The sequence below is a fragment of the Carettochelys insculpta genome, chromosome 2, assembly GCF_033958435.1.
Source record: "Carettochelys insculpta isolate YL-2023 chromosome 2, ASM3395843v1, whole genome shotgun sequence".
Classification (NCBI taxonomy): domain Eukaryota; kingdom Metazoa; phylum Chordata; order Testudines; family Carettochelyidae; genus Carettochelys; species Carettochelys insculpta.
The window spans coordinates 44,418,737-44,445,395 of NC_134138.1; the positions used below are offsets into that span (position 1 = coordinate 44,418,737).

Genomic DNA, 26,659 nt, shown 5'->3' on the forward strand with positions numbered 1-26,659 from the left:
GGAGAAACAGTGCATTGAACTTCCAGAAGGTTTAAGGATCCAAATTTGAATTCATAAGAATGAGGTTAAAAAAAAAAATCAAGTTTATTAAAAGTTGAATTCATCTCATAGTGTAGACGTGGCCTTAGTTAAGAAAAAAAGATTCGAGTGACTGCAAATTAGTTATTTCAGTGCACTAACCGGAGTGCAGGAAGTTATCCATGCTCAATAGTGGTTGTGAAGCTGGTGTGGAAGGCTTTATTAATGGCAGCTAGCACTGCATGTGCATATACACACTAAATTTGAAGTTGGATGCTTCTGACCAATAAAGTCCATCTGGGGCACAAAACTGGCAGCCATTTAAGAACCACTTAGATCAAGTCAAGTGCCAGGAGAAGAAAGAGCCGCCAGTGGTAACCAAGTCTGAATCTGTGGGTTGGATGTCAAAAGTTTCCCATAATTTTACAGAAGTCAGTGGGATTGAGACTGGGAAAACATCCATAAAGAATGAACGATACGCTTGAAGTCCAATGTCTTTGTGAGATTTGGTTTTGTTTCTTGGGGTTTGTTTTTTCAGAGGCAACTTAGAAATACAATAATTCCCAGCTCTGCAAAAAATCATTTAGGTAAAATGTAATGCTCATGAAATAAATATTCCTACAGACTGTGCCCTCTAACTAGAGAGCATGTACAGGACATGAAACATTAATGCAAAATACCTTGCAGCCTTCTTCATAACAATCTCCAGCCTCTGTGCTAACATCAACAACTAGTTAATAACTGCAATAATGACCATTTTGAAGTTATACACTTACTAAAGGAAAAGGTTGAAGATATCAATTCATTTTAGTTACAGCAGTGAAATTTAAGCTTTCAAAATTTTCATGAATATCAGCCATTCAATGACCTGATTGCTGGCACACGCTTCATTTAGTATAAATTTCAAAAGCACATTTCAAGAACATCTATATCCAGTCAGAAACCTAACATTTAAAAGAGTGTATATATATTAAACGGCAATTTTTTCTGTAACTGCTCTCTAATGCAGCTGTTGATTTCCCTACTCTGGCACTGATATCCTTGTCTACTCCTCTGTCTCTGCCTATATTATTCCCCAAGTAGGTGAACTGGTCTACATCTTTCAGGTCATCCCCTCCCAGTCTGATGGTGTTGGACTGGTTGATCCTCATTGTCTTGGTCTTTCCCTTATTAATGCTCAGTCCAGTCATTGAGGCAGTTTTGTCCAGTATTGTGATCTTTTCTTCCAGGTTTTCATGTCAGTGTGAAAGGAGGGCAACATCCTCAGCAAAATCAATGCCTTCTAGCTGTTTGAAAAGAGTCCACTGAATGCCCTGTTGATGATCATCTGCTGTCCGGCTCATAATCCAGTCCATTGTGATCAAGAACAGGAAAGGTGACAATAGGAACTCATTACACTCCTGAGAGTATGACGAAGGATTCTACCAAGACACCATTTTGAACAACTTGGCATGTTGAGGGTTTGTACACTGAAAGGATTAGGTTAATAATTTTGAATGGGATCCTGTGGTGTTGCAGCAATTTCAACAAAAATGAGAAGTCCTGTGCACCTTATAGACTAAGACTTTTTGGAGCATAAACTTTCCTGGGCAAAGACCACTTCGTCAGTATAATCAAAAAATCAATAAAATATCAACAGCTAATATGATGCAACATTGAACATAGTGAGATACATAAAAGAGATGGGAATGACTGACCATGAACAGAGATAAACAGGTGGGTTTCGTATAAATATATATTAAGTTATATTAACTCTGTTCCATGTACTCTGGCATGTATTTTATGGTAATCTAGGCTCCCTATATAGAAAAAAATAAAATTAAAGAACTTATTAAAACACCAGAACCATTTGACTATCCTGAAGAATGTGTCGATATTTCCACTATAAATGTGTGTTGTCAGAGGTTTATAATTCTCCCATAAAAATTTGCTCTGTGTTAAAACTTGGCATAGAAGATCTCAAGCCTGTGGGTGAATATTTTTCCAAAATTAAATAACTTTGCTTATTTTAAGTGCAAAAATACACAATTGTCTGCCTGCAGTATTACTGCACATATGCGCACAAATTATAAAGGCATTCGTACATATGTTACAGCCAATCATAATGTGATAAATGGGGGTGGGGGATGGAGAGGCAAAGAGAACTCCATTTAGTGGACATTCCACCTATTCTGTTAACTGAAGTTTATTCTCAGTGATTAAGTCTTTAGACCTAATCCCAAGCGTTTGGCCTATAAGTGTTAAAACCATATATCATGGGCCCTAGAGAGTCCTCAGGAATGCTAGGGAATCAGCAAGTGAGTTCGCAAGAGGCCAGGAGAGCCACTGTAAACAGAATTTGGGCTTTTGAGTTGGAAGTAGGGGCCCATCCTGTTTCTCTTCTGTGACCAAAGCAGAACATATGGAAGGACATGAAATCAGCCAGGTACGGAAAACCCAGCGACGGCCATGCCTAAGGCCATGTCTACACTAGCACAAATCTTCAAAATGACCTATCGGCAGATAGGAATAAGGGGATTTCGAAGTTTCCGGGGTTCTTTTGAAAAGGACCCCCATATCGACAAGCCGTGCAGGAGTGAAATGCAGCAATTTCAAAGAGCCGCAGCCAGCGGCAGGCTAATGAGGAGCTTAATATGCACTTCAGCCCCTCATTAGTAATTTTCGAAATGGCCATTTCGAAGATTTGTGCAATGTAGACGTAGCCTAAGTCTTGAAATTACAGATACGTGAGTGGGACACAGAACGCTTAGTCTGAAGTAATCAAGTTACTTTATTTTTAGTTTTGCTAGACTTCTCTGTGCTGAGCGCATGTATCTTCCCCCTTATACTGTATCTTTCCAAGGTAAATCCAAGGAAAGCAATTATCTGTTTTTAATCCTTTTTACAGTTGTTCTGTAACATCAAGCAAGCAAAAATTTCAGCATGCGTGGGGAGTCTTTCTTAACATAAATCACTCTTAAGACCATGTCCCCATGGGTGGATATGGGGGTGTCTGGGGGGGGGGGGCTCTTCGGCAGCTGTGCCTTTTCAGGTAGACGGAAGCACTGGTCCTCACCCACCACTCAGCTCTCACTGTTGGCTCCTAGGAGCTGTTACGCATTACAGCAATGTCATCCCCCAGGCAACTGCGTTAGCTCGCAAGCGAAACACAGTGAGGGGGGTCTGGTTTGTCTCACATACCAACCGTATGGAGGGACTTGTTCCTTCTCCTTTCTAATGCACAGTTTCAACAGTGGACCAGGAGGTATGGTGCTGAAAATCGACAACTCCTGTGAAGGCGGAGAAAAATGTCCCTCTTCCTTGTGGGTTATCCTGGGAAGGAGCAAGGCTAAGGGAGTAAACCCTGACAGGAAATCTGGAGGGCAGTCCTAAGGCGGTTCTGTGTCAACTTCTGGCACTGTCCCGGCAACTCCTGCAGCTCAGCTGATACCAAACGTAGAGGTTATCCTTTCCTCTGGACTATAACAGTAAAGCCGACAGGCGGGCCTGGTGTCTGGGCAGCCCAGGGTCTTCATAAAAATTGCCAAGGTTCATGCCTGGAGAGGTACTCCAGCATCGCTTAACAGCGCTGAACCACCATGGGAGGCAACAGATACCGGTTATAAGCTCTTGCTCGATTGGCATAGACAACGAGCGCCAGGGCTTGCTTCCAATGGTGGGAGAGATCATCGCATCTCATTGGACAGTTACCGCCCGCCTTAAGCTGGGCAGCCCCCAGCCAGTAGGGTACTGCCTTGCCACAGTTCACTTGCCTCACTGAGTGCATGAGGCTTAAGGTTCCCAAACCTGACAAGTGACTGAAATGAGCACCAGCCAAACCAAGAAAATTATTAAGAAAAGGAAATCATCATAGTTTCAAGCTTGCTTGTTGGACTATACGGACCATGTTGATCAGTTTGACTGAAGATCTTCAGGGCATCAGCAAAACCTGGAAGACTGCTGTCATTAATGAGGAACTGACGAGGCTCCAACTTGACATCGCCACTTTGCAGGAGATGCGACTTGCAGCTTCAGGATCCCTAAAGGAAAAGGACTACACCTTTTTCTGGCAGTGCAAAGCCTAAGAGGAACCCAGGGAGCACAGTGTTGGTTCTGCCGTCAGAAACACCCCTCTGAAAATGGTGGAACTAGTCACAGGCGGATCAGAAAGACTCCTTCGGGTCAAACTTCAAACCTGCACCAGTCCTGCCCATCTGATCAGCACTTACGCGCCAACCCTGAACGCCACACCAGAAGCAAAGCACAAGTTCTATGATGAGCTCAGTGCTGCCATAGTGCAAATACCTGCTTGTGAACAACTGTACCATTTGCGTGACTTCAATGCAAGAGTTGGAGCCGATTGTGACTCATGGCCACTTGCCTACGTCACTTCAGTGTGGGAAAAATTAATGACAGCGGACACCATCTCCTCAAACTTTGTGATGCACAGATTGTGATATGTGCACACACATTTTTCCAAAGCAAGCCACAGCATAGAGTGTCATGGAGACACCCACGCTCGAAACACTGGCACCAATTAGACTTGGTCATCACCAGACGCAACAACCTCAAAAACGTCATCCTGACACGCAGCTACCATAGTGCCGACCGCGATACAGATCGCTTGCTGGTCTGCTCCAAGCTCAAGCTGAGACCCAAGAAGCTGCCCCATTCTAAACCAACTGGAAGGCCCCGCATTGATGCCAGAAAGACGGCAAACTCAGAAAAAGCTGAGGAGGAGAATCTGTGCAGCAGCCCTGGGGGCGCTGATGCGACATACAGATGGCAGCATCTGAGGGACACAATCTACAATGCGACCTTGACAGCGTCTGGAAGAAGGGCTGGAAACACAAATGACAGGTTCGAAGCTAACTCCGATGAGATGATTTCAGGTCATTGAAAAGAAACGCGCTGCACTTCTGGAGTATAAACGCTCACCGAGTCACACTACCAGCAAGCACTCAGAGTACCCAGAAAAATAGTACAGCAGACAGCCAGGTGCTGTGCCAACAACTACTGGCTTAAGCTAAGCAGCAGTATCCAGACCTGTGCTGACTCTGGTAATCTCAGGGGAATGTATGAGGTCATAAACATGGCAATGGGACCCATTCAGAACAAGACAGCACCTCTGAAATCCAAATCTGGTGAAGTTACAGAATCAAACAGAATCACAGGGCTGGAAGGGATTTCAGGAGGTCATCTAGTCCAGCCCCCTGCTTCAAGCAGGATCTACCCCTACTAAGTCATCCCAGCCAGCACCTTGTCCAGCCGGGACTTAAAAACCTCAAGGGATGGAGAATCCACCATCTCTCTATGCAACACATTCCAGTGCTTCACCACCCGCCTGGTGAAGAAGTTTTTTCCTAATATCTAACCTACACCTCTCCCTCTTCAACTTCAGACCATTACTCCTTGTTCTGCCATCAGACACCACTGAGAACAATTTCTCACCCTCCTCTTTAGAGCTCCCCTTCAGGAAGTTGAAGGCTGCTATTAAATCACCTTTAAGTCTTCTTTTCTGGAAGCTAAACAAGCCCAAATCCCTCAGCCTATCCTCATAGGTCTTGTGCTCCAGACCCTTAATCGTTTTTGTTGCCCTTCGCTGAACCAGCTCTAGCAAATCCACATCCTTTTTATAATGGGGGGCCCAAAACTGGACACAATATTCCAGATGTAGCCTCACCAGTGCCAAATAAAGAGGAATAACTAATTCTCTAGATCTGTTCGAAATGCTCCTCCTAATGCACCCCAGTATGCCATTAGCTTTCTTGGCTACAAGGGCACACTGTTTACTCATATCCAGCCTTTCATCCACCATAACCCTTAGGTCCCTTTCCGTCGTACTGCTGCTGAGCCAGTTGGTCCCCAGCCTGTAACAATGTTTGGGATTCTTCCGCCCCAGGTGCAGGACTCTACACTTCTCCTTATTGAACCACATCAGATTTCTTTTGGCCCACTCCTCCAATTTATCCAGGTCCCTCTGGATTCTCTCTCTACCTCCAACGTATCTACCTCTCCCCCTAGTTTTGTGTCATCTGCAAACTTGCTGAGGGTGCAACCCAGTCCCTCATCCAGGTCATTAATAAAGATGTTGAACAACACTGGCCCCAGAACCGAGCCTTGCGGCACTCCGCTTCAAACAGACTGCTGTCCAGATATTGAGCCATTGACCACTACCCGTTGGGCCTGACCACCAAGCCAGCTTTCTGTCCATCTTAGAGTCCAAGGATCCAATCCATATTTCCTTAACTTATGGACACAAATGTTGTGGGAGACCATATCAAAAGCCTTGCTAAAGTCAAGGTATATCACATCCACTGACTTCCTCATGTCCACAGAGCTTGTTACCTCATCATAGAAGCTGATCAGATTGGTGAGGCAGGACTTGCCCCGGTGAATCCATGTTGGCTACTTTTGATCACTTTCCCCTCTTCGAAGTGCTTCAAAATGGATTCCTTGAGGATTCCCTCCATTATTTTCCCAGAGATTGAGGTAAGGCTGATGGGTCTATAGGTCCCTGGATTGTCTCTCTTTCCTTTTTTTTAAAGATGGGCACTACATTTGCCTTCTTCCACTCATCCAGTATCTCCCCCGATCTCCAAGAGTCTTCAAGGATAATGGCCAAAGTTTCAGCAATGACCTCTGCCAATTCCCTCAATACCCTCGGGTGCATTAAATCCAGACCCATGGACTTGTGCACATCTAGTTTTTCCTAGATAGCTCAGAACTTGTTCCTTCCCCACAGATGGCTGCCCTCCACCTTCCCGTACGGCATCATCTAGGACCATCATTGGGAAGTTGACTTTGTCCGTGAAGACTGAGGCAAAAAAAGCATTGAGTACTTCAGCTTTTCCTGCATCATCTGTCACTAGGTTACCTCCCTCATCCAGGAATGGCCCCACACCTTCTCTGATAACCCGTTTATTGTTCACATGCCTGTAGAAACCCTTCTTGTTACTCTTCACATCCCTTGCCAGCTGCAGTCCCAATTGTGCTTTCGCTTTCCTGATTACTACCCGGCATTCTCCAGTCGTATGTTTATACTCCTCCGTAGTCAACTATCCTCGTTTCCATTTCTTGTAGGCATCCTTTTTGAATTTAAGCTGACTAAGGACTTCCCTGTTAAGCCAAGCTGGTTGCCTACCACGTTTGCATTTCTTACTGCGCAGCAGGACTGTTTGTTCCTGTGCCTTCAGTAAGACTTCTTTAAAATACTTCCAGTTCTCTTCAACTCTTTTCCCCTTCATCTTCGTTTCCCAAGGGATCCTGCTCATCCGGTCTCTTAGGGAGTCAAAGTCTGCTCTTCTGAAATCAAGGGTCTGTATGTTACTGCTCACCCTTCTTCCTTTCGTCCAGATCCTGAAATCTATGATCTCATGGTCGCTGCCGCCCAGGTTCCCCCCACCCCCCAACTTCTATTTCTTCTACTAGTTCTTCCCTGTTTGTGAGCAACAGGTCAAGTTGTGCACGGCCCCTGGTCGGTTCCTTCAGCACTTGTACCAAGAAGTTATCCCCAATAGTTTCCAAAAATTTCCTGGATTGTCTGTGTGCTGCTGTATTGGTCTCCCAACAAATGTCTGGATGATTAAAGTCTCCCATGAGAACCAGGGCCTGTGATTTGGAAGCTTCACTAAGCTGCCTGAAGAAAGCCTCATCTATCTCCTCTCCCTGATCTAGCGGCCTATAACAGACACCAAGTACAACATCACCTCTGTTACTTCCACCTCTAAGCTTAACCCAAAAAGACAACTGGATTTTCTCCTTCCTCATACTGCAGCTCTGAGCAATCATACCGCTCCCTTACATAAGCCGTGTCTACACGTGCACGCTACTTCGAAGTAGCGGCACTAACTTCAAAATAGCGGCCGTCACGGCTACACGCGTCGGGCGCTATTTCGAAGTTAACTTCGACGTTAGGCAGTGAGACGTCGAAGCCGCTAACCCCAGGAGGGGATAGGAATAGCGCCCTACTTCGACGTTCAACGTTGAAGTAGGGACCGTGTAGTCGTTGCGTGTCCCGCAACTTCGAAATAGCGGGGTCCGCCATGGTGGCCATCAGCTGAGGGGTTGAGAGACACTCTCTCTCGAGCCCCTGCGGGGCTCTATGGTCACCGTGGGCAGCAGCCCTTAGCCCAGGGCTTCTGGCTGCTGCTGCTGCTGCAGCTGGGGATCCATGCTGCAGGCACAGGGTCTGCAACCAGTTGTCGGCTCTGTGGATCTTGTGTTGTTTAGTGCAACTGTGTCTGGGAGGGGCCCTTTAAGGGAGCGGCTTGCTGTTTAGTCCGCCCTGTGACCCTGTCTGCAGCTGTGCCTGGCACCCTTATTTCGATGTGTGCTACTCTGACGTGTAGACGTTCCCTCGCAGTGCCTATTTCGAAGTTGTGCTGCGCAACGTCGAAGTTGAACATCGACGTTGCCAGCCCTGGAGGACGTGTAGACGTTATTCATCGAAATAGCCTATTAAGCTATTTCGATGTAGGCTTCACGTGTAGACGTAGCCATAGAGCGCAACTCCTTCTCCTTTTCTCCCCGTCTGTCCTTCCTAAACAATTTATAACCGTCCATGACCGTGCTCCAGTTATGTGAATCATCCCACCAAGTCTCTGTTATTCCAACCACCTCATACTTCTTTGACTGTGCCAGGGCCTCTAATTCTTCCTGTTTGTTCCCTAGGCCTCTGGCATTAGTGTACAAGCACCTTAGAGAAGGGGCCGATTGGCCCACTTTCTCCTCTTCACCCAGGAAACCCACTTGATTGTTCCCTCCTCCTTCTCCACTTACCTCCGGGCTTGTGTCACCTTCCTCCAACAAAGCTAGTTTAAAGCCCTCCTCACTAGGTTTGCAAGCCTGCCTGCAAAGATGCTCTTTCATCTTTTAGTAAGGTGGATCCCATCTCTTCACAGCAAACCCTGCTCACGAAACAGAATCCCACGGTCAAAGAAACTAAATCCTTCCCTGCTACACCACCTATGCAACCATGCATTTACCTCTGTGATTCGACTATCCCTCCGCGGACCCCTTCCTTCCACAGGGAGGACAGACGAGAAGACCACCTGTGCTCCATATTCCTTGATCTTTCTCCCGAGGGTTACGTAGTCTGCCGTGATCTTATCAAAGTTGTTCTTGGCTGTATCATTGTTTCCTACATGAAGTAGGAGGAAGGGGTAATAGTCTACCGGTTGAATTTTTGGCAGCGCCTCTGTAATATCTCAAATTCTAGCTCCAGGCAAACAGCAAACTTGCTGGGATGCTAGGTCCGGGCAGCAGATGGATGCCTCTGTCCCTCTGAGGAGGGAGTCCCCGACCACCACCACTCGTCTTTATCTCTTGGGGCGGTGGTCATAGAACTCCCATCCCTCGCCTTCTAAACTGTGGGGACTCTTTCAGGTACAATCCCTGGGAGGTATCAACCCCAATTATCTCTGCTGTATCACCTGTGGAGAGAGGCTCAAAGCGGTTACTTAACTCCACTGGAACTGGAGCAACTGGAACTGGTTTTCTCCTCCTGGAAGAAACATGCTTCCAGTTCTCCTCCTTGTTTTGGGTAGCCTGCTGTTCCTGCAATATTATCTGTCGCCTGCTATCCAGAAAGTCTTCACCCTCTCTGATGGACCTGAGGGTTGATATTTGTGCCTCAACTCCTTTAACCCTCTCTTCTAAAATGGCTACCAGCTTACACTTGGTACAGAGAAAATCCTTTCTATCGTTTCGGAGAAAGACAAACATGGCACATGACATGCAGGTCACAACAACAGACCTGTCAACAGGCATTTCACTCTCCATTTTTTCCTTTTTCAGAGATCCCTTATTTGTTTCTAGTGCTGCTTTGAAGGGCACAAGAGAAACACTGTATAAGAAAGGTGAAAACAGGTATGGGGCTCCTCCCAAAGGTGAACTCCCAGGCAAACTCCCCGTTAGCTGCTCCTGTTCACTGCTCACAGGGTTCGCTGGCGATGCCTTCTTATAGAGCTGCTAGCTGGTTAGACCCGGCTCAGAGCCTTTGCCTCCAGTCTAATCAGCCCTTGAAGGCCCACCTGACAAAGCCAAACAGATGGAGCACTGGGTCGAGTACTAATCCAAACTGTACTCATGCGAGAACACTGTGGTTGATACAGCCCTCAATGCAGTCGAGCTCCTGTCAGTCATGGACGAACTGGATCAGGAACCAACTGTGGACGAACTGAAGAAAGCCATTGACAGCATTGCAGTAGGAAAGGCCCCAGGCCAGGATGGTATACCACCAGAGGTAATCAAGTGTGCCTTGGACACACTCCTGGAACCCCTACATGAGCTACTATGCCTGTACTGGAGAAAGGGTGATGTTCCACAGGATATGTGGGACGCCAACATTGTAACCTTGTATAAGAACAAAGGAGACAGAAGTGACTTCAACAATTACCGTGGAATCTCCCTCCTAAGTATCATTGGTAAATTGTTCGCTCGTGTCATCCTCGGCAGACTCCAGAAGCTCGCTCAGAGGGTGTATCCTGAATCCCAGTGCAGATTCAGTGCCGAGAGACCTAACGTTCACACGATCTTCTCCCGAGAACTGCAGGAGAAATGCAGGGAGCAGAGGAAGCCACTCTATGTCTCCTTCATCGACCTGACCAAGGCTTTCGACTCAGTCAGTAGGGATGGACTATTTAAATTGCTCCACAAGATAGGCTGTCCACCATGGTGACTCAAGACGATGCAGTCTTTCCACGAAGACACGAGAGGAGCCATTCAATATAACGGCACATCATCGGATGCCTTCAGCATCAGGAGTGGAGTCAAACAAGGATGCGTCCTTGCTCTGACATTGTTCAGGATCTTTTTTGCATGCCTCCTGAAGCACGCCTTTGGATCCTCAACAGAGTGCATCTTTTTGCACACAAGATCTGATGGGAAACTGTTTAATCTTGCAAGGCTGAAGGCTGAGTCTAAGGTGCGGGAAGTGCTCATTAGAGACATGCTGTTCGCAGATGACGCTGCTGTAGTGACACACACAGAAGGCCAGCTTCAAAAACTGCTGGATCAGTTCTCCAAAGCATGCAAGGACTTCGGGCTTTCCATCAGCCTAAAGAAGACAAATGTACTTGGTCAGGACGTTGCTGAACCTCCATCAATCAGCACTGACAATTACACGCCAGAGGTCGTCCACAAGTTTACTTACCTCAGGTCCACCATCACTGACACCCTGTGGCTGGAGTCTGAGCTAAACAGGAGGATTAGAAAAGCAGCCACAACTCTGTTCAGACTTATCAAGAGAGTGTGGAACAACAACAAGCTGTACACTCACACCAAAATGAAAGTCTACAGAGCCTGCATTCTCAGCACCCTCCTCTACGGCAGCGAGTCTTGGACCTTGTACACCTGCCAGGGAAAGAGGCTGAATGTCTTCCATTTTCGCTGCCTCAGGCGCATTCTTGGGATACCATGAAAGGACAGAGTGCCCAACAACGCCACCCTTGAGCAAGCTGGAATTCCAACCATGCATAACCTCCTCAGGCAGCGGCAGCTCTGCTGGCTTGGCCACGTCCACAGGATGAATGATGGAAGGATCCCAAAAGACGTCCTGTATGGTGAGCTAGCCTCTGGCAAAAGACACCCCCAATTGCGCTACAAAGATGTCTGTAAGAGGGACCTCAAGGAGGTAGACATCAACCCAGAGAGTTGGGAAGAGCTGGCAGATGACCGCAGCAGCTGGAAAGAAAAGTTACTCACCGTAGTAACGGTGCTTCTTCGAGATGTGTCCCCGTGGGTGCTCCACAATAGCTGTCGGGCTCGCCCGGCGCCGCAGATCGGATCTTCCAAGCAGTTTCTGCCAGACCGCACATGCGCTGGCGCGCGCCGCTCCCTTGCACACTCCTGGCCATGTGCGCGATCCGGTCCCCGCCAGTTCCTCGACCAACCGCCTCGGGTGCCCCTGCAAAACACTAACAGAGATCCGAAGCGGGGAGGATGGGCGGGTAGTGGAGCACCCACGGGGACACATCTCGAAGAACGACCGTTTCTACGGTGAGTAACTTTTCTTTCTTCTTCGAGTGTCCCCGTGGGTACTCCACAATAGGTGATACCCAGCAGTAACCCAAGATAGGAGGTGGGTAATCGGATTATGTGCAGCTTGTCCCTGAGAGGACCGCTGCAGAGAGACGGGTATCCTCTTGGAATACCCTGTGAAGGGCGTAATGTTTGGCGAAGGTGTCGTAGGATGACCAGGTCGCCGCTCTGCAAATGTCTTTTAACGCAAAGCCCTTGAAAAAGGCTGTTGATGCTGCCACCGCCCTAGTGGAATGAGCCCTGGCAGTGGCTGATAAAGGAGTCTTTTTGACCTCGTAGCACATTTTTATGCAGGATACAATGTGCTTTGAGATTCTCTACGAGGAGAGACTTTCTCCTTTCGATTTGGGAGCGAGGGAGACTAGGAGTCTATCCGTTTTCCGGAAGGACTTGGTCCTGTCTACGTAGAAGGCTAGCGCCCTCCTCACGTCCAGGAGGTGTAGGCGCGCCTCTTCGTTGGAGTTATGAGGCTTTGGATAAAACGAGGGTAGAACAATAGGTTCGTTGATGTGAAACTCGGAAGAAACTTTGGGAACAAAGGCTGGATGCAGCCGTATGGTTACCGCCTCCTTGGAAAAAACAGTGCAGGGTGGCGTTGCCATGACTGCCGCGAGCTCGCTCACCCTACGAGCTGACGTAATTGCAAGAAGAAAGGTCGTCTTTATTGTAAGGAGACAGAGGGGAACCGTGGCCAAGGGCTCGAACGGTGGTCCCATTAGCGTGGTAAGCACCAGGTCCAAGTTCCACGAAGGTGGAATCGGTTTCCGAGGGGGGTATAGGTTTGCCAACCCTTTGAGGAACCTGGTAACCATAGGGTGGGCGAACACCGTGTGCCCTTCCTCCTCATGTCTGAACGCCGAGATGGCGGCAAGGTGGACCTTCAACGAGGATAGCGAGAGTCCTCCTCTCTTGAGGTCCAGTAAATACTCTAGTATTGTAGGTATAGGCACCAAAAGGGGGGCCAGCTGTTTGGTAGAACACCAAGCCGTGAAGCGAGTCCATTTTTGCTTGTAGGTCTTCCTGGTGGAAGTCCTCCTGCTACTTTCTAGGACTTGCTGTACTTCCACTGTGCATGTGCTCTCTAGGGAGCTGAGCCATGGATTAACCACGCTTGCAGTCGCAGGCTTTGGGGGTGCGGGTGCACTATGGACCCCTGGGCTTGCGTGAGCAGATCCGGCGCCACCGGAAGAGGCATCGGTGGACGGTCCGACATGCGCAGGAGTAGGGGGAACCATTGTTGGCGATCCCACGTTGGGACTATCAGGATCATCCGGGCCCTTTCCCTCCTGGCTTTCTGGCAAGACTTTGTGGATCAGCACTGTGGGAGGAAACGCATAAAGGAGGGGGCCCCTCCACAGGATCGCGAACGCGTCCCCCAGGGACCCCCATCCCAGTCCTGCCCTGGAGCAGAATCGTGGGCACTTCTTGTTGTGCTGAGTGGCAAACAGGTCTATTTGGGGAAAACCCCATGCGTGGAAAATCGGCCGTAGCAGATCGGGACGGATCTGCCTCTCGTGTGAGAGTGCAAATCGCCTGCTCAGGTGGTCTGCCTTCACATTGTGCGCACCCGGCAAGTATGAGGCTTTCAAGATTATATTGTTGGCGATGCACCAGTTCCATAAGCGGATTGCTTCCGCGCAGAAGGCACGGGATCGAGCTCCTCCTTGCCTGTTTATATAAAACATGGTGGAGGTATTGTCTGTACTGATCCCGACGACTTTGCCTTGTATGTGGTCTCGAAAGTGTCTGCACGCGTTGAACACTGCTCTGAGCTCCAGTATATTTATGTGTAGTGACTGTTCCGTGGGTGACCACAGTCCTTGAGTCACCTCTTCGCCCATGTGTGCTCCCCACCCTATGAGGGAGGCATCTGTAGTGAGAAAAACCGATATTTGCGGCTGGTGGAAGGGTACCCCTGTTAGCAGGTTCCTGGGGTTTACCCACCATTGTAGGGATTTGCGCACCCCGGCTGTGGGCGACACCACCCTGTGAACGGTGTGTACTGCCGGTTTGTATACACTCGCCAGCCAGTGCTGCATGCTGCACATGTGTAACCTGGCGTTCTGTACTACGAACGTCGCAGCTGCGATGTGGCCCAGCAGCTGCAAGCACATCAAGACCGGCACCGTAGGGCTGAAGGTGATGACCTGCACGAGGGAACCGATGGCCCGAAAGCGAGCCTCTGGTAGATATACTCTCGCTGTAACCGAGTTTATGTGAGCCCCTATGAACTCTATGTCCTGTGTGGGGTCTATTTTTGATTTTGCCAGATTGATAACCAGGCCGAGTGAAGAGAATGTGTTTGCTGTGACGCGTATCATGCGCAGAACCTCCCCCTTCGAGGCCCCTTTGAGCAGGCAGTCGTCCAGATATGGGAAAATAAATACCCCGTCTGTGCAGGTAGGCTGACACCACTGCCAAAGGTCTTGTTGAAGACTCTGGGGGCCGAGGAGAGGCCAAACGGTAGGACCTTGTATTGGAAGTGTTCGTTGCCTACCATGAACCGGAGGAATCGCCGGTGAGCCGGATGGATAGTTATGTGGAAGTACGCGTCTTGTAAATCGAGGGCTGCGAACCAGTCTCCATCGTCCAGTGCTGTAAAGATGGAGGCGATTGTGGTCATCCGAAAACGTTGCTTGTGCAGGTACCTGTTGAGGCCGCGAAGGTCTAAGATGGGCCTCCAGCCTCCTGTCTTTTTCTCCGTGAGGAAGTACCTGGAGTAGAACCCTTTCCCTTGCAGTTGCTCCGGCACTCTTTCCACTGCCCCTATGAGCATGAGATGGTCCACCTCCTGCCTGAGCCTCGCTACATGGGAGGCCTCCTGGAGGTGGGGCTTGGGTGGAGGTCGTGGCGGTGGGAGCGACTGGAAGGGGATGGCGTACCCCGTGGCTATGATCTCCAGCACCCATTTGTCTGTGGTGATCCTTTGCCACTGGTCGTAGAATGGTCGGAGGCGATGGTGGAATAGTCACTTCGGATGACCTTGTGCGATGGTAGTGATGGCGCAGCCCTGGATCTGTATGTCAAACTTGTGGCCTTTGGCCCCGCCCCGAGGATGCACGGCTCTGTTGTGAACGTCGCCTGGGAGTTCTGTACTGCTGGTGCTGTTGATGTCGCCCTTGCTCGTAACCCCTGTGGTACTGGGGGCGCTGTTGCTGGTACTGGTACCGTCTTTGTTGAGGGTAGTACCTTTTCTTTGTGTTTGGAGGGGTGTAAATCCCCAGGGTCCTGAGTGTGGCTCTTGAATCTTTACTGGAATGAAGGACCGAGTCAGTTGATTCAGCAAACAGCTTCTGCGAGTCGAAGGGAAGGTCAACTATCTTCGCCTGCAGATCCCTCGGTATACCCGAAGTCTGGAGCCAGGACTCCCTTCGCATCACCACTGCCGTTGCTGTGGAACGTGCTGCTGTGTCCGCAACGTCCAGGGCGATCTGAACTCCCGTCCTCGAGGCCGCGTAGCCTTCTTGCACTATGGCCTTGAGCACCGGCTTTTTGTCCTCTGGAAGCGAGTCCATGAGGGAGGTTAACCTGGAATAGTTGTCGAAATTATGGTTCGCTAAGTGCGCTGCGTAATTTGCCATTCGCAACGTTAAAGTGGAGGAGGAGTAGACCTTTCTGCCGAACAGCTCTAGCTTCTTGGCATCTTTGTCTGTTCCCCCTGTCCTGAATTGAGATGTCTTTGATCTTTGTTGCGACGACTCCACCACCAAGGAATTTGGTTGTGGGTGACTGAACAGGAACTCCATGCCCTTCGCCGCCATGAAGTATTTCTTATCCGCTCTCTTTTGGACAGGCGGAATAGTCGCAGGGGTCTGCCATATCGTAGTGGCGGACTCTAAGATCACTTCATCAAGCGGTATTGCTACTCTGGAGGAGGCCGGAGGTCTCAAATTTTTGAGGAGCTTATGGTGTTTCTCTTGCACCTCTGCTGTCTGGATGCCTTGCGTGAAGGCCACCCTCTTAAACAGCTCTTGAAACTGTTTGAGATCGTCCGGAGGATGGACGTCCCCCGGGGCCGTAGCCTCGTCCGGGGAGGAGAGCGAGGAACCGCTGGGGTACGTCTCTCTGGACCCTTCCGGTTCCTGCTGGTGATGGTACACCCTCTCGCTAGAGGTTTGCGAGGGAAAATCTCGGGGTTCCATAACCAGTCCCCCCTGAGATGCTTGAGTCTCTGTCCCCGGTCGCAATTGCCCTCGGGGGTACGAGATCGTCTGTGGGGAACTTTCCCTAGTAGATTGCCGATGGTGTCTATGCCCCGCGTGGTAGAGGCGACCATGGCAGTATAGGCACTGTTCTTGGGAAGGTGACCTAGACCACTCCCTTGGTGCATACCCTCTGCGCCTGGGGAAGGGAGATCGTCGAGACACTGGAGAGAGCGATTTTGCATAATAGTCCAGCGGTTCAAACCCCAGGAAGGGTGAAGGTGGTTCCAGCCAGGGTGAGGCTGGTTGCAAAAATGGAGAAGGGGGCTCCGGGTAGGCTAGGGGGGACCCCTGCCTTCTGGTTGGAGTCTGCAACATAAGCGGAGGGCTGTGAGAAAGCAACTCCACAGCCCTGTCCGGAGAGGGGCTGCAATGCCTCCTCTTGTGTGCAGCCTTCCCCCTCCCTGGAGGAGGTAACTCCGCCCCCTGACGTACAGGGGATCCCGGCCCCGTCCGCACCGTGCTAGGCACGCTCGAAGGCGGTGCCGCACGTGCGGTGTCCTTCGGTGCCTGCAGGCTGCGTGCCTGCGCGCTCTGCACCGCTGGTTCCCCGGGGGTCGGTGCCGCTGCCTGCGGTGCCGCCGGTACTGGCGCTTGTTTAGCCGCCGCCCTGCCTGCGGTGCGGGGCCGCTGGCTGATTATCAGAGGCTGAGCCGCTTCCACGTGGCTCTCCGTACCGCCGCCGATCAGCTGTTGCTGCGGCTGGGGGCTGCTCGCTCCTCCCGTCCCGTTCGCTGTTGCTGCCGGCAGGGATCGGGCTGGGGAGGCTTTCCTCCGTTTTTGCGCTGATGGGGTGAGGGAGGCAGCTTTCCTTTTATGGGCCCCGGAGGGTCCCTCCTGCTGCGGCCGCTCCGGCACGTCTGGCTGGAGGGCCTTATCAAAAAGCAGCATTTTAAGCCGCATCTCCCTGTCTCTCCTTGCTCTGGCTGTTAATTTAGCACAGAAGGAGCATTTCTGTGCAACATGGGACTCCCCAAGGCACCTTATGCATAGACTGTGCCCATCGGACGCTGGCATCGCCTCTCAGCAGGACTCACATTTTTTAAATCCTGAAGAGGACGTTGTTGGTGAGTCTTTCAGTTGTTAAACGGGTACTTAGCACCTTCTCTGTGCTGTTTTCCCCTTCCGATGGCCTGCCGCAGCAGGAGGGCTGATGGCCCTATGCTCCTGGCCTCCGGCGCTTGTTACTGGGACTGGATTGAAGCTGTCCCGCTTGTAGTTTGTTTGTTGCTTTTGTGTTTTTTTTTTTTTTTTTTTTTTTTGCAAAAATAACAACCGGCTAACTTGCAGTAGCCTAAGTACTTGAAAAACTTTAAAGAAAAACAGTTAAAGTCATTGAATATGCTACTTGGCCTTAGCCTAGTTCGGATTCCGTCTGCAGCCGACAGCGGTTAAGAGGAACTGGCGGGGACCGGATCGCGCATATGGCCAGGAGTGCGCAAGGGAGCGGCGCGCGCCAGCGCATGCGCGGTCTGGCAGAAACTGCTTGGAAGATCCGATCTGCGGCGCCGGGCAAGCCCGACACCTATTGTGGAGCACCCACGGGGACACTCGAAGAAGAAGCAGGAACTACACAAGGGCCTTCAGAAGGGCGAGATAAAGATCAGACAGATGGAAGAGGAGAAGCAAGCCCATAGAAAGGACAGCAAGGACCTGCCAGACACCCACTACTTACGCAGCAGACGTAGCAAGGACTGTCACTGTCGTGTGGGCCTCCACAGTCAACGCTGCAAATGACGATCTTAAATGGAGTTATGAAGGGTGCAATCCATAGTCTACGCAGACTGAAGGATGCCTTGGAAGACCATGAGCTTATGCCTGTGTCCAAGAGTGCAAAAAGTTGTGTGCGCACATGCCTAAGACTGCATAGCCGCACTACTAAGAGAAATTACAGTTCCCTTTTCAGCTGAAAAGTATTTCATTGGATGAAATTTCCAAGTTTGCCTTCTTAGGTTCTCAAAGGGGTGTTTACATTTGGGTGGGGGCAGCAATAGCAATCCAAGACTGAGGAAATCAGCATGATCACAGGGAGTTTTAACACAAACCTTGATTGACAAGGTATTTTAAAGTCTTTTATGAGCCCCCCACTATCTACACTGAAAGTGCCAGAATGGGAAACAGCCTTTCCACATGCAACAGATCATAAATATAAGGACAACCCATGTTGTCTTTAAAAATCTAATTAATATCCTTAAATATTAGCTTTCACTCATTTCTTCTAAAAACATACAAATATGAATTTACAAAAAAAATTAACATAGAATTAACTGTTCCTTCTGTGCCCAAGTACTGAATGAATATAAGACCAGTGCACAATATGATCTATTTTATTAGATACTAATGTCTAATAGGAAAAATTACTAAACTCCATCAGTAAAAATTAATGATCCGCAGAGGCGCTGACTGCCCACTTCGCCCATATGCAATCAGATGTTCCTGTGTGCAGAACAAGTGTCTATGCAATATTTTGCATGAGTACCTTTCTAGATAAACACTGAAAATATCAAGTGCCTGTAAAGAGATTTGGTATCTTCAGATCAATATATGATGTAAGTGCAGCATATCATTTTAGAGGACAGATAGTAGCAAAAAAAAAAAAAAAAACACTTTTCCTAAAAATGTCCATCATACCTACCATTGAATTGAAGGAAAAGGTAACAACCTCTGTGTCCATTCAACTGTTGATTTCTGTCCTCTAACTATCAGTAAAGATGTCATTTAGTGCCAGAAGTGCATGTGTGATATTGGACACTTGCCCATTAAGAACTGGACTTGGGCTGCCAATTTTTTACACCTAGGCCATGGAAGGGTCATTACAAGATATTAAGTTTTGCCTAACAACTATGAATGTCTAGGTCAGAGGGGAAATATGGGTCAGAGGTACAATGACATATGTCCTAAATCACACAGTCCCCTCTAAACTTCCAACTGTCTTCTCCTTCCCCTCTGTTTTCTCAAATAACTATTCTGTGGTAAAATTGTCATTTAATAAAATCATTTCAATTGACAATTACTTTTCTTTCTTAAAACTATTAGTATACACAATATATGCACTCTATTAATAAACTCAGACACAATAATTCCATAATAAATGTACTACGATTGCATTCATTTTTTTATGAATGTCCAATTATAAGCTTAAAACCGGAAAACTATTCCATACCTATGGATTTAAAAAAAATGGACACTTTAGTACCTACTTTGATAACAGATGGCATCTTGGAATTAAGGTTATCATAAGTAAAATGCAGACGAGTTCTGAAGGAGCACTTGTAAAGGAGAGGGTCCTGGTAAAATTCAATTTTACCACTGGCATTTCTTTTATCAAGACATACTGTGCAGTCAGAAAAATTAATCACCTTCCTTAATACCAGATCAGTCGCTTGAAAAAGAAAAGAAAAATATTAAGACAGTTTAAAGCATAAAATACAGAAAGCAAATACTCAATACACAGAGTATACTAATCTAGAGAGACAGAAAAAGAGGATGCCACAGAAGCTACCTCTAGACTACGAGATAAATTCGACTTTTAATAAAAACACAATTTCTTAAATTCAAATTCATAATAGAGGTTAAGTGTCCACACACCTTCTGGAAATTCAATCTGTTTTTCCATGTTAAATTTCCCTGCCACCGTTGCCTTATTCAAGTTTGACTGTGTGAGAAATACATTGTGGGTTCCTATCCCCACAGTGTCCTAGCCCCAGTTGTTTGTGCGTGTTTGATGTCACTGTTCCAGAATGAAAAGTACTGTCCCAGAAGTAAGAGCACCCAGTAACTGCACGAAAATGATCGGGAGACAGCAGGAGCACAATCTTGGTCCTCAAATGCTTCAAGTCATTGCACACACCATTACAGCAGCTTCACGGATCATCGTGCAATTTTTGTGTGGATTATGAAGTGAGATGATAGCTGACTATCATGATGATGATGATGATGGTTTTGAAGAGGAAATCTTTCTACCATGGTTCAAGAACACACAACTGCTGGCTGCCCTGAATACACTGCTGATAGTGGAGCAGAGGTTTTGGAGTAATAAAACCAGCACACACTGGTGACACCACACCATTTTGCAGTACTGGGATGACTAGCAGTGGCTGTGGAACTTTCACATGTGTAAGTCTGCTTTTATGGAACTTTGTGATTTGCTGGCCCCCGCCCTGAAGCGCAGCAACACCAGAATGCGGCTGGTTTTAATGGTTCAGAAGTGAGTGGCACTCACTCTGTGGAAGTTTCCAACACCCAACAATTATCCGTCAGTAGTAAATCAATTCAGGGTGGGCAGACCTACAGTGGGGGCAACGATGGTGCAGGGAACCAATGCACTCCATCAGCATGTTCTCAGGAAAACTGTGACCCTAGGAGATGTACAGGCCACAGTGGATGGCTCTCCTGGCCAGGGGTTTCCTAACGGTGGTGGGGCAATAGATAGTGTGCACATCCCCATCATGCCTCCCCCCCGCCCCCGGGCTCTAAGTATATAAAACAAACGGGGTACATCTCCATGGTATCGCAGGTGTTGGTAGATCACAACAGTTGTTTCACCGACATCAATGTGGGATAGTTGGGGAATGTTCATGACGCATGCATCTTGAGAAATGTTGTACAGAAAGCTTATGGATGGGCCTTTTTTCCCAGACCAGAAAATTATGATTGGTGATGTGAAGATGCCTCCTGTAATATTGGGAGACCCTGCTTACCCCCTACTCCCTCGCCTTATGAAACCCCACACAGGAGCTCTGGAACGCAGCAAGAAAAACTTCAAAGAGTCAGCAAATGTAGAATGGCAGTTGAATGCACCTTTGGCTGTTTAAAAGTGAGGTTCAGATGCCTGTTGACCCGTTTGGATCTTTATGAAACTAATATCCCCGCCATGATTACAGTATGCGTTATTTTGCATAACATTTGTGAATCTAGGCAGGAGAATTTCCTGAACGCCTAGAATACTGAGGGTGAGACCACAGGCAGCCCTTACTCGCAGCCACCTACACAGCCACTCACCAGTAACCATGCAGAAGCAGCAGCAGCTGCTATCAGGGACACTTTCCAAAAAAGCTTTATGAATGATCTGCCACGCATATGACAATGATGTATTTCTCTACTGTAATAACAACCAATGCCCACTCACCAAAATGATTTGTGCTCCCCATCAACTGTAAACCAATAAAGCATTTGCATAAGATATGGTCTGATTTTACCTGGGGGAAGAGGGTTAAGTTGCAAGCAGAAGAATGGATGTGGAGGGTTATTTTCCTAAAAAAAGAGCAGCTGTGTTTTCAGCCCTCTCCACCTGTGCCTGGGTCCCTGTGCCATGAGTCCTCTGCAGACCTCAGCATTGAAGTGGGCAGCTTTGCCATCTGCCCTCTCCACCCCCACCCAGTTCATCTGCTGTAAGTCCTCGGAGGACCTTGGTGTAGCAGTGGGGAGCTGTACTATCAGCCCTCCCCACAGCGCCCTATTTGCAGCAACGATTTATGCACCCTTTCACTCATGCATGCCAAAAAAAAATGCCAAGCTCAAAAGAGTAAGTTTATTTTGGGTGTGATCAAGGTTGGTGGAATAACCTTATGCAGTGGCCCTTGGAGCCATGGCACCAGGCTGTCCTTTCCTTCCCTCTTCGTGTTCGGGGAATGCGACAAGGGGTGGGCAACCTGTTTTCAGGGTACTCCCAACAGCTGCACTGAGAGCCTGTCTGCAGCTCCAGCATGGAGCACAGCACCTCCATTTGGTCACTGACTGCCGTTATGAGTTTTGCTGTATTTTTCTCTCTACTTTGTCACTTGTTCTCTCTCGAAGTCAAGCATACTGTGCCACCACTCTGCTGTATTGTAATGCCACAGTACTGTCTCCCTTTTTATGTCACTGGTTTCTGCTTCAGACTGATCCATGTGCTGCAGGAACAGATCCTGCTTGGACTTTTTGCACTTCCTCACCCTGCCTCCCATGCTGGGAATACCAGCTGAAAAGTGAAGGTCAAAAATTGAGATACAATTCACACAAAGCGGTTACCTATGGAATGACTGGGTCTCTGTCTCCATTATCAGGGAAGTTTCTTTTTGCAAGGCCACTTAAGGCTTATTAAGGATGGTATTCAAGACATGCATTGCACAAACCATCATTTACCACCATTTACACAGAACATACCATTGTGGACATAGTAAGCTATTGTCTGCTTTGTGGCGGGAGGATGGGCAACAAAGAAGGGTAAGCCGGCCGTTGTCCTGGAGCAGGGGGAAAATCTTTCTTTGCCCACTCCTGGAGCAATTTTCACAAATAGCAAGGACCACAAAGTTTGTCAGCCACTTGTTGAGGAGGAAGGGTGGGGAAGGGTTTGTATGAATGTCTGGGTGCAGAAGGATGCCCAGAAATTTAAAAAAAAAATGCTGGGGGAAGGGAAATGGGAGGGGAGAAAGGCCAGAGAGCCTACCACCTGCGTGGAGGAGGGGGGAGACTGAACGCGCACCAACCACATAGTACAGCAATGCAATCCAGGGAAACATAAAAGGGCAGGTAGCATTACAAAAATCCAATCCTAATTCCCATGCTTCTTCAGGTTCCCAAAGAAGACATCACCCTCCTAAAACTAACAGACATTGACAAAGAAGATCTGCTTATCCTGTGTGACCATAAGTCTGGAAAATTTGCCAAAATGCTGAGTGTCGCCATGACACAAGATCACTATCTGGTTGCCTGATATGGCAAGGTGTGCTACCGTGGAAGCTGAGCTAAGTCAGACCTGCCCAAAAACCTGGTGCAAAAACTACAAGAGTGCCTGGATGATGCACTCAAAGAGATCTCCAAAAGAAAGATAAAGGCTCCCTCCCCAGAAATATTAACATGCTGTTTTGAGGGTCACAGATGCAGAAAAAACCTGTACCCGTACCCATTCCTTTATGCCTACCCGCAACCTGCTTTTAGCATTCAGGAAAAAAATGCTCACCAGAACAGCTTGGTCCCACAGGCTCAGGGACTGGAATAGAGGGGCAGGAGTAGGTGGGACTGACAAAGGGGACCAGTTCCATCTCAAGGGCTAAGAGATCCCAGCACCTGCTTGTTGGCCCCATCCTCCTCTCCCATTGGCCTCTTCCTCCTGGCTCTCTCAGATCACCCCATGGTCCAGAACAGGGCCTTCATAACTGTCAAAATGGATACTGGGCAATGTGGTGGGGTACCGCCCCCAGCAAGAAGCATGTGCAGTTGTTCATAATAGCAGTAGGGCTGTGAAGATGACCCATAATGCTGGTTGGCTTCCCGGACTCTGACATAGGACTGCTGGAGATCTTTCATCTTCACCCGGCATAGTACAGAGTTCCAAGAGTAACCTCTGGAGGTCATCAACTGCGAGATCTTATGTATATTTGCATTTCTCTTGGACACCCAAAGTCTGCTTGTCACTGATTCATCTTCCCAAACTGCAAGAAGATCCAGAATCTCCGGATGGGTCTTGTGAGCCTGAAAACTACTAGGCGGATCACTACCCTGAGTGCTCATGATTGAAGGAGATGGCTACCGATGCGATGTGATGAGTAAAAAAGTTTCATTACGAGTGCCCCTTATATTTCAAGGGCTGGGTACTGATACATTCAAACTCAAATTCAGAGGCCTCCTGTGACCTCCTTCCTGCACACCTGGACAGCAGTGGCCATACCTGGTGGGTAACCACGTAGCTTTGTGGGGTACATACAGGACACTTCTGGAGACTAATAAATTCAATTTTGAGATATGGCACTTCCACATTGGCCTTTATTCAGAATATTCAATTCAAACTTGATATTGATATTAGTGCTCCTTAATACAAATTAATGGTATTTGCAGTGAAGACAGCTCAATATTAAAACATCACTAACTGCCTTAAATTCGAATTTATCTCATAGCGTAGACATAGCTTGAGTGTTAGCTTTTATTTAAGTTAACCATAAATATTACCAGTTCACATGGCAAAAATAAAGCCCAAAATAAAGCAAAATAAAGCATAAAGAAGAACACATTTCTACGCAAACATTTGGTAATATATTTATCTTTACAACTTAAGATGTTTTCTACTTAAACTTTTAAGGTGTGAAAGATTTTTTTAAATGTTATGAGAAATTATCTTCAGAATATTTAGTACAAAACTGTTCCACAATAACAACAACCCTACCCATACCTGAAAATTAATGTTCCACCATGGCAGAGGCCTCAAACCCCAGGAAACGATGATTACTAAAATGTAATTGAGGGGTGGAGTGATATTAAAGAATAAGTGGGAGGCAAGGCAGGGGGAGAACGACAGCTAATAAACCTGAACATTACAGCTGCAACAACGCAGTGAAACGGTACATCCTCACTTTTACTCAGAATAGGTTAAAGACAGCTGAAGGAAATAGTTTAAAAATTAGGCAATAGATTTTGGAAAGTGAATATCCAAAATGCTCTCTCAATTTTCAGATCATGAATTTGAAAGGACAGAAAAAATTCTTTCATTGTCATAAGCCAATTACCTATTGTATGTTCCCTACAGTCACACTTGTTAGAAATAAATTTCAGGAAACCCCAAAAACACAAAATCATCTCAGAACTGTTTCTTCCTAAGATCTTGTAGAGCCTTAACTTACTGAGAAAATATACACATTTTCTCCCATTTAAGAATTTATATTTTGCAGCTGAAGGAGGTCTAACTAGAATGTGACTCTCTCTCTTTCCGTGACTCTTTTATCTATTGTCTTACACTCCAGCCAGATGGGCTACCCACTGAAACCCTTCATCTTAGAAGAACTCTATCTAGGATAACTGGTGCAAATGCTCAGCCATGACATATGGATCATTTTCCAGACTCTGCTCTGCTACCCAACCACAGCTGAGAAGGGCAGCCTACTTTTACTCATTTTTCCATGTTGTGGTCGGTTTAACTTTTAATAAAATGAAGATTTCAAAACATGGTCTTTCACGAATCTGGACATTATAAAAACAAGAACAATGCCAGCTAGTGTCATGCACAGTGCAAATTTCCCAACTCGTTTTGTACCTCAGAGCTAACCCTCGAACACTACTCACTATTGTACTGTATGCATGAGAATGAGATGAACCTACTCATTAAATCTACTAAAGTCTGCCAGGGGAGAATAACTAGCCATAATGCACATTTTTGTACGATAAGTTTTTATCCTGCAATTTCTGAAGCAAACAAAAGAAAATATTTTATGATAATCTTGGCTTCAGATATATTTGTTATAATATTAAAATTATTATTAATTTTAACTAGAGAAGATTGTCCAGGGGTCAGAATACTTGTACTATATGCAAGAGACTCATGTTCAAGTCTTAGGAAATGTGTAGCAGAACAATGTGACCCCGGGCAAGTTTCTCTTCTGCCTCAGTTCCTCACGTGTAAACAGAGGGTAATGAGACTTTAAGGATTAAAAGGGAATTGTGAAGATAAACAGATTAAAGACTATACACCTTATTCTAAAATGAAGAAAAAAAAACTCTGTTTTCCTCTACTGAAATGTTATGTGGTGCATGTTTTATCACATCTCGTATAATAATTGATGGTCTTTATATCCCATAAAATGCACTGCATATACTTGCATTTCCATCCCTCCTACTTACATAGTTAATATACAAAATTACCATAGTGTGGCCTAAAAGATACAGGTAATGGGGAAAAACTATGTTAAAAAAAAAAAAGCCTGAAAATATGTTAGGAAGCAATTTCCCTTCCAACCATTAAATAGCTAATTATATGAAATTTAAACTCTGATTTAAGGAATAAGGGTCCTAATACTGTAAAATCTAAGGTCCAAAATTATCTACTCACCAGAGATGTCCATAAATGCACGATCCCAAAATTCATCCACTGTATAGCATTCTGCAGAAGTGATATTAACTGAGAGAACAATATCGTCCTCCACATACTTTAATATGAGATTGTTGATCACAATGTTAACATTGTTTACAACACGCCTAATCAAACTCTGCACATAACCTACCAAATGGAAATAAAAACAAAAAAAACACCACACTGAGTTTCAAAGTTCTCTGAAGGTAGGAGTAGATGCTGCTATTAAATTATCCCTTCAAATGTGCTAATTCTTAAAGAAAAAAATTTACAAACATCATTCTATTCCTAATCATCAGAATACCATTATTACACGAATTTTTCCCTTGCCAAAAGCACAAGGTACATAACTTCTTTAAAATTGTATTCAGTGCTACCAAGGGGATTAGCTTCCAGCAACTGTGCCAGAGGAAATAGAAAAGCAAAACTCATTTATTTAATTCAGTAACCGTGTTGGATTATTATATTGAAAACTTATGGCAAAAATTAACCCCCACATTTAATTTTTCAGGATAGTGCAAAATTCTTTTCTTTTTCAGGGGGAAAGGGGCAAGGAAAGGAGAAAATATTGCTACCAAAAGATTTTATGTAACATACAAAA

General features: G+C 46.9%; 1 protein-coding gene across 10 annotated transcripts in view; it reads right to left on the bottom strand.

Annotated features, from left to right (window-relative positions):
* The window catches only part of VPS13B (vacuolar protein sorting 13 homolog B), a 903,527-nt gene that overhangs the window by 780,317 nt on the left and 96,551 nt on the right, over positions 1-26,659 (bottom strand). For all 10 annotated transcript variants that reach the window (XR_012644370.1, XM_074986872.1, XM_074986870.1 and 7 more), the window contains 2 exons: positions 26,038-26,205; positions 19,442-19,623 (listed from right to left, as the gene is read on the bottom strand). Coding sequence is in view for 9 of the 10 variants with exons in the window: in XM_074986872.1 (XP_074842973.1) it covers positions 19,442-19,623; positions 26,038-26,205 (350 nt within the window). In the remaining variant the exon portion in view is untranslated. The remainder of the gene's footprint in view (positions 1-19,441; positions 19,624-26,037; positions 26,206-26,659) is intronic.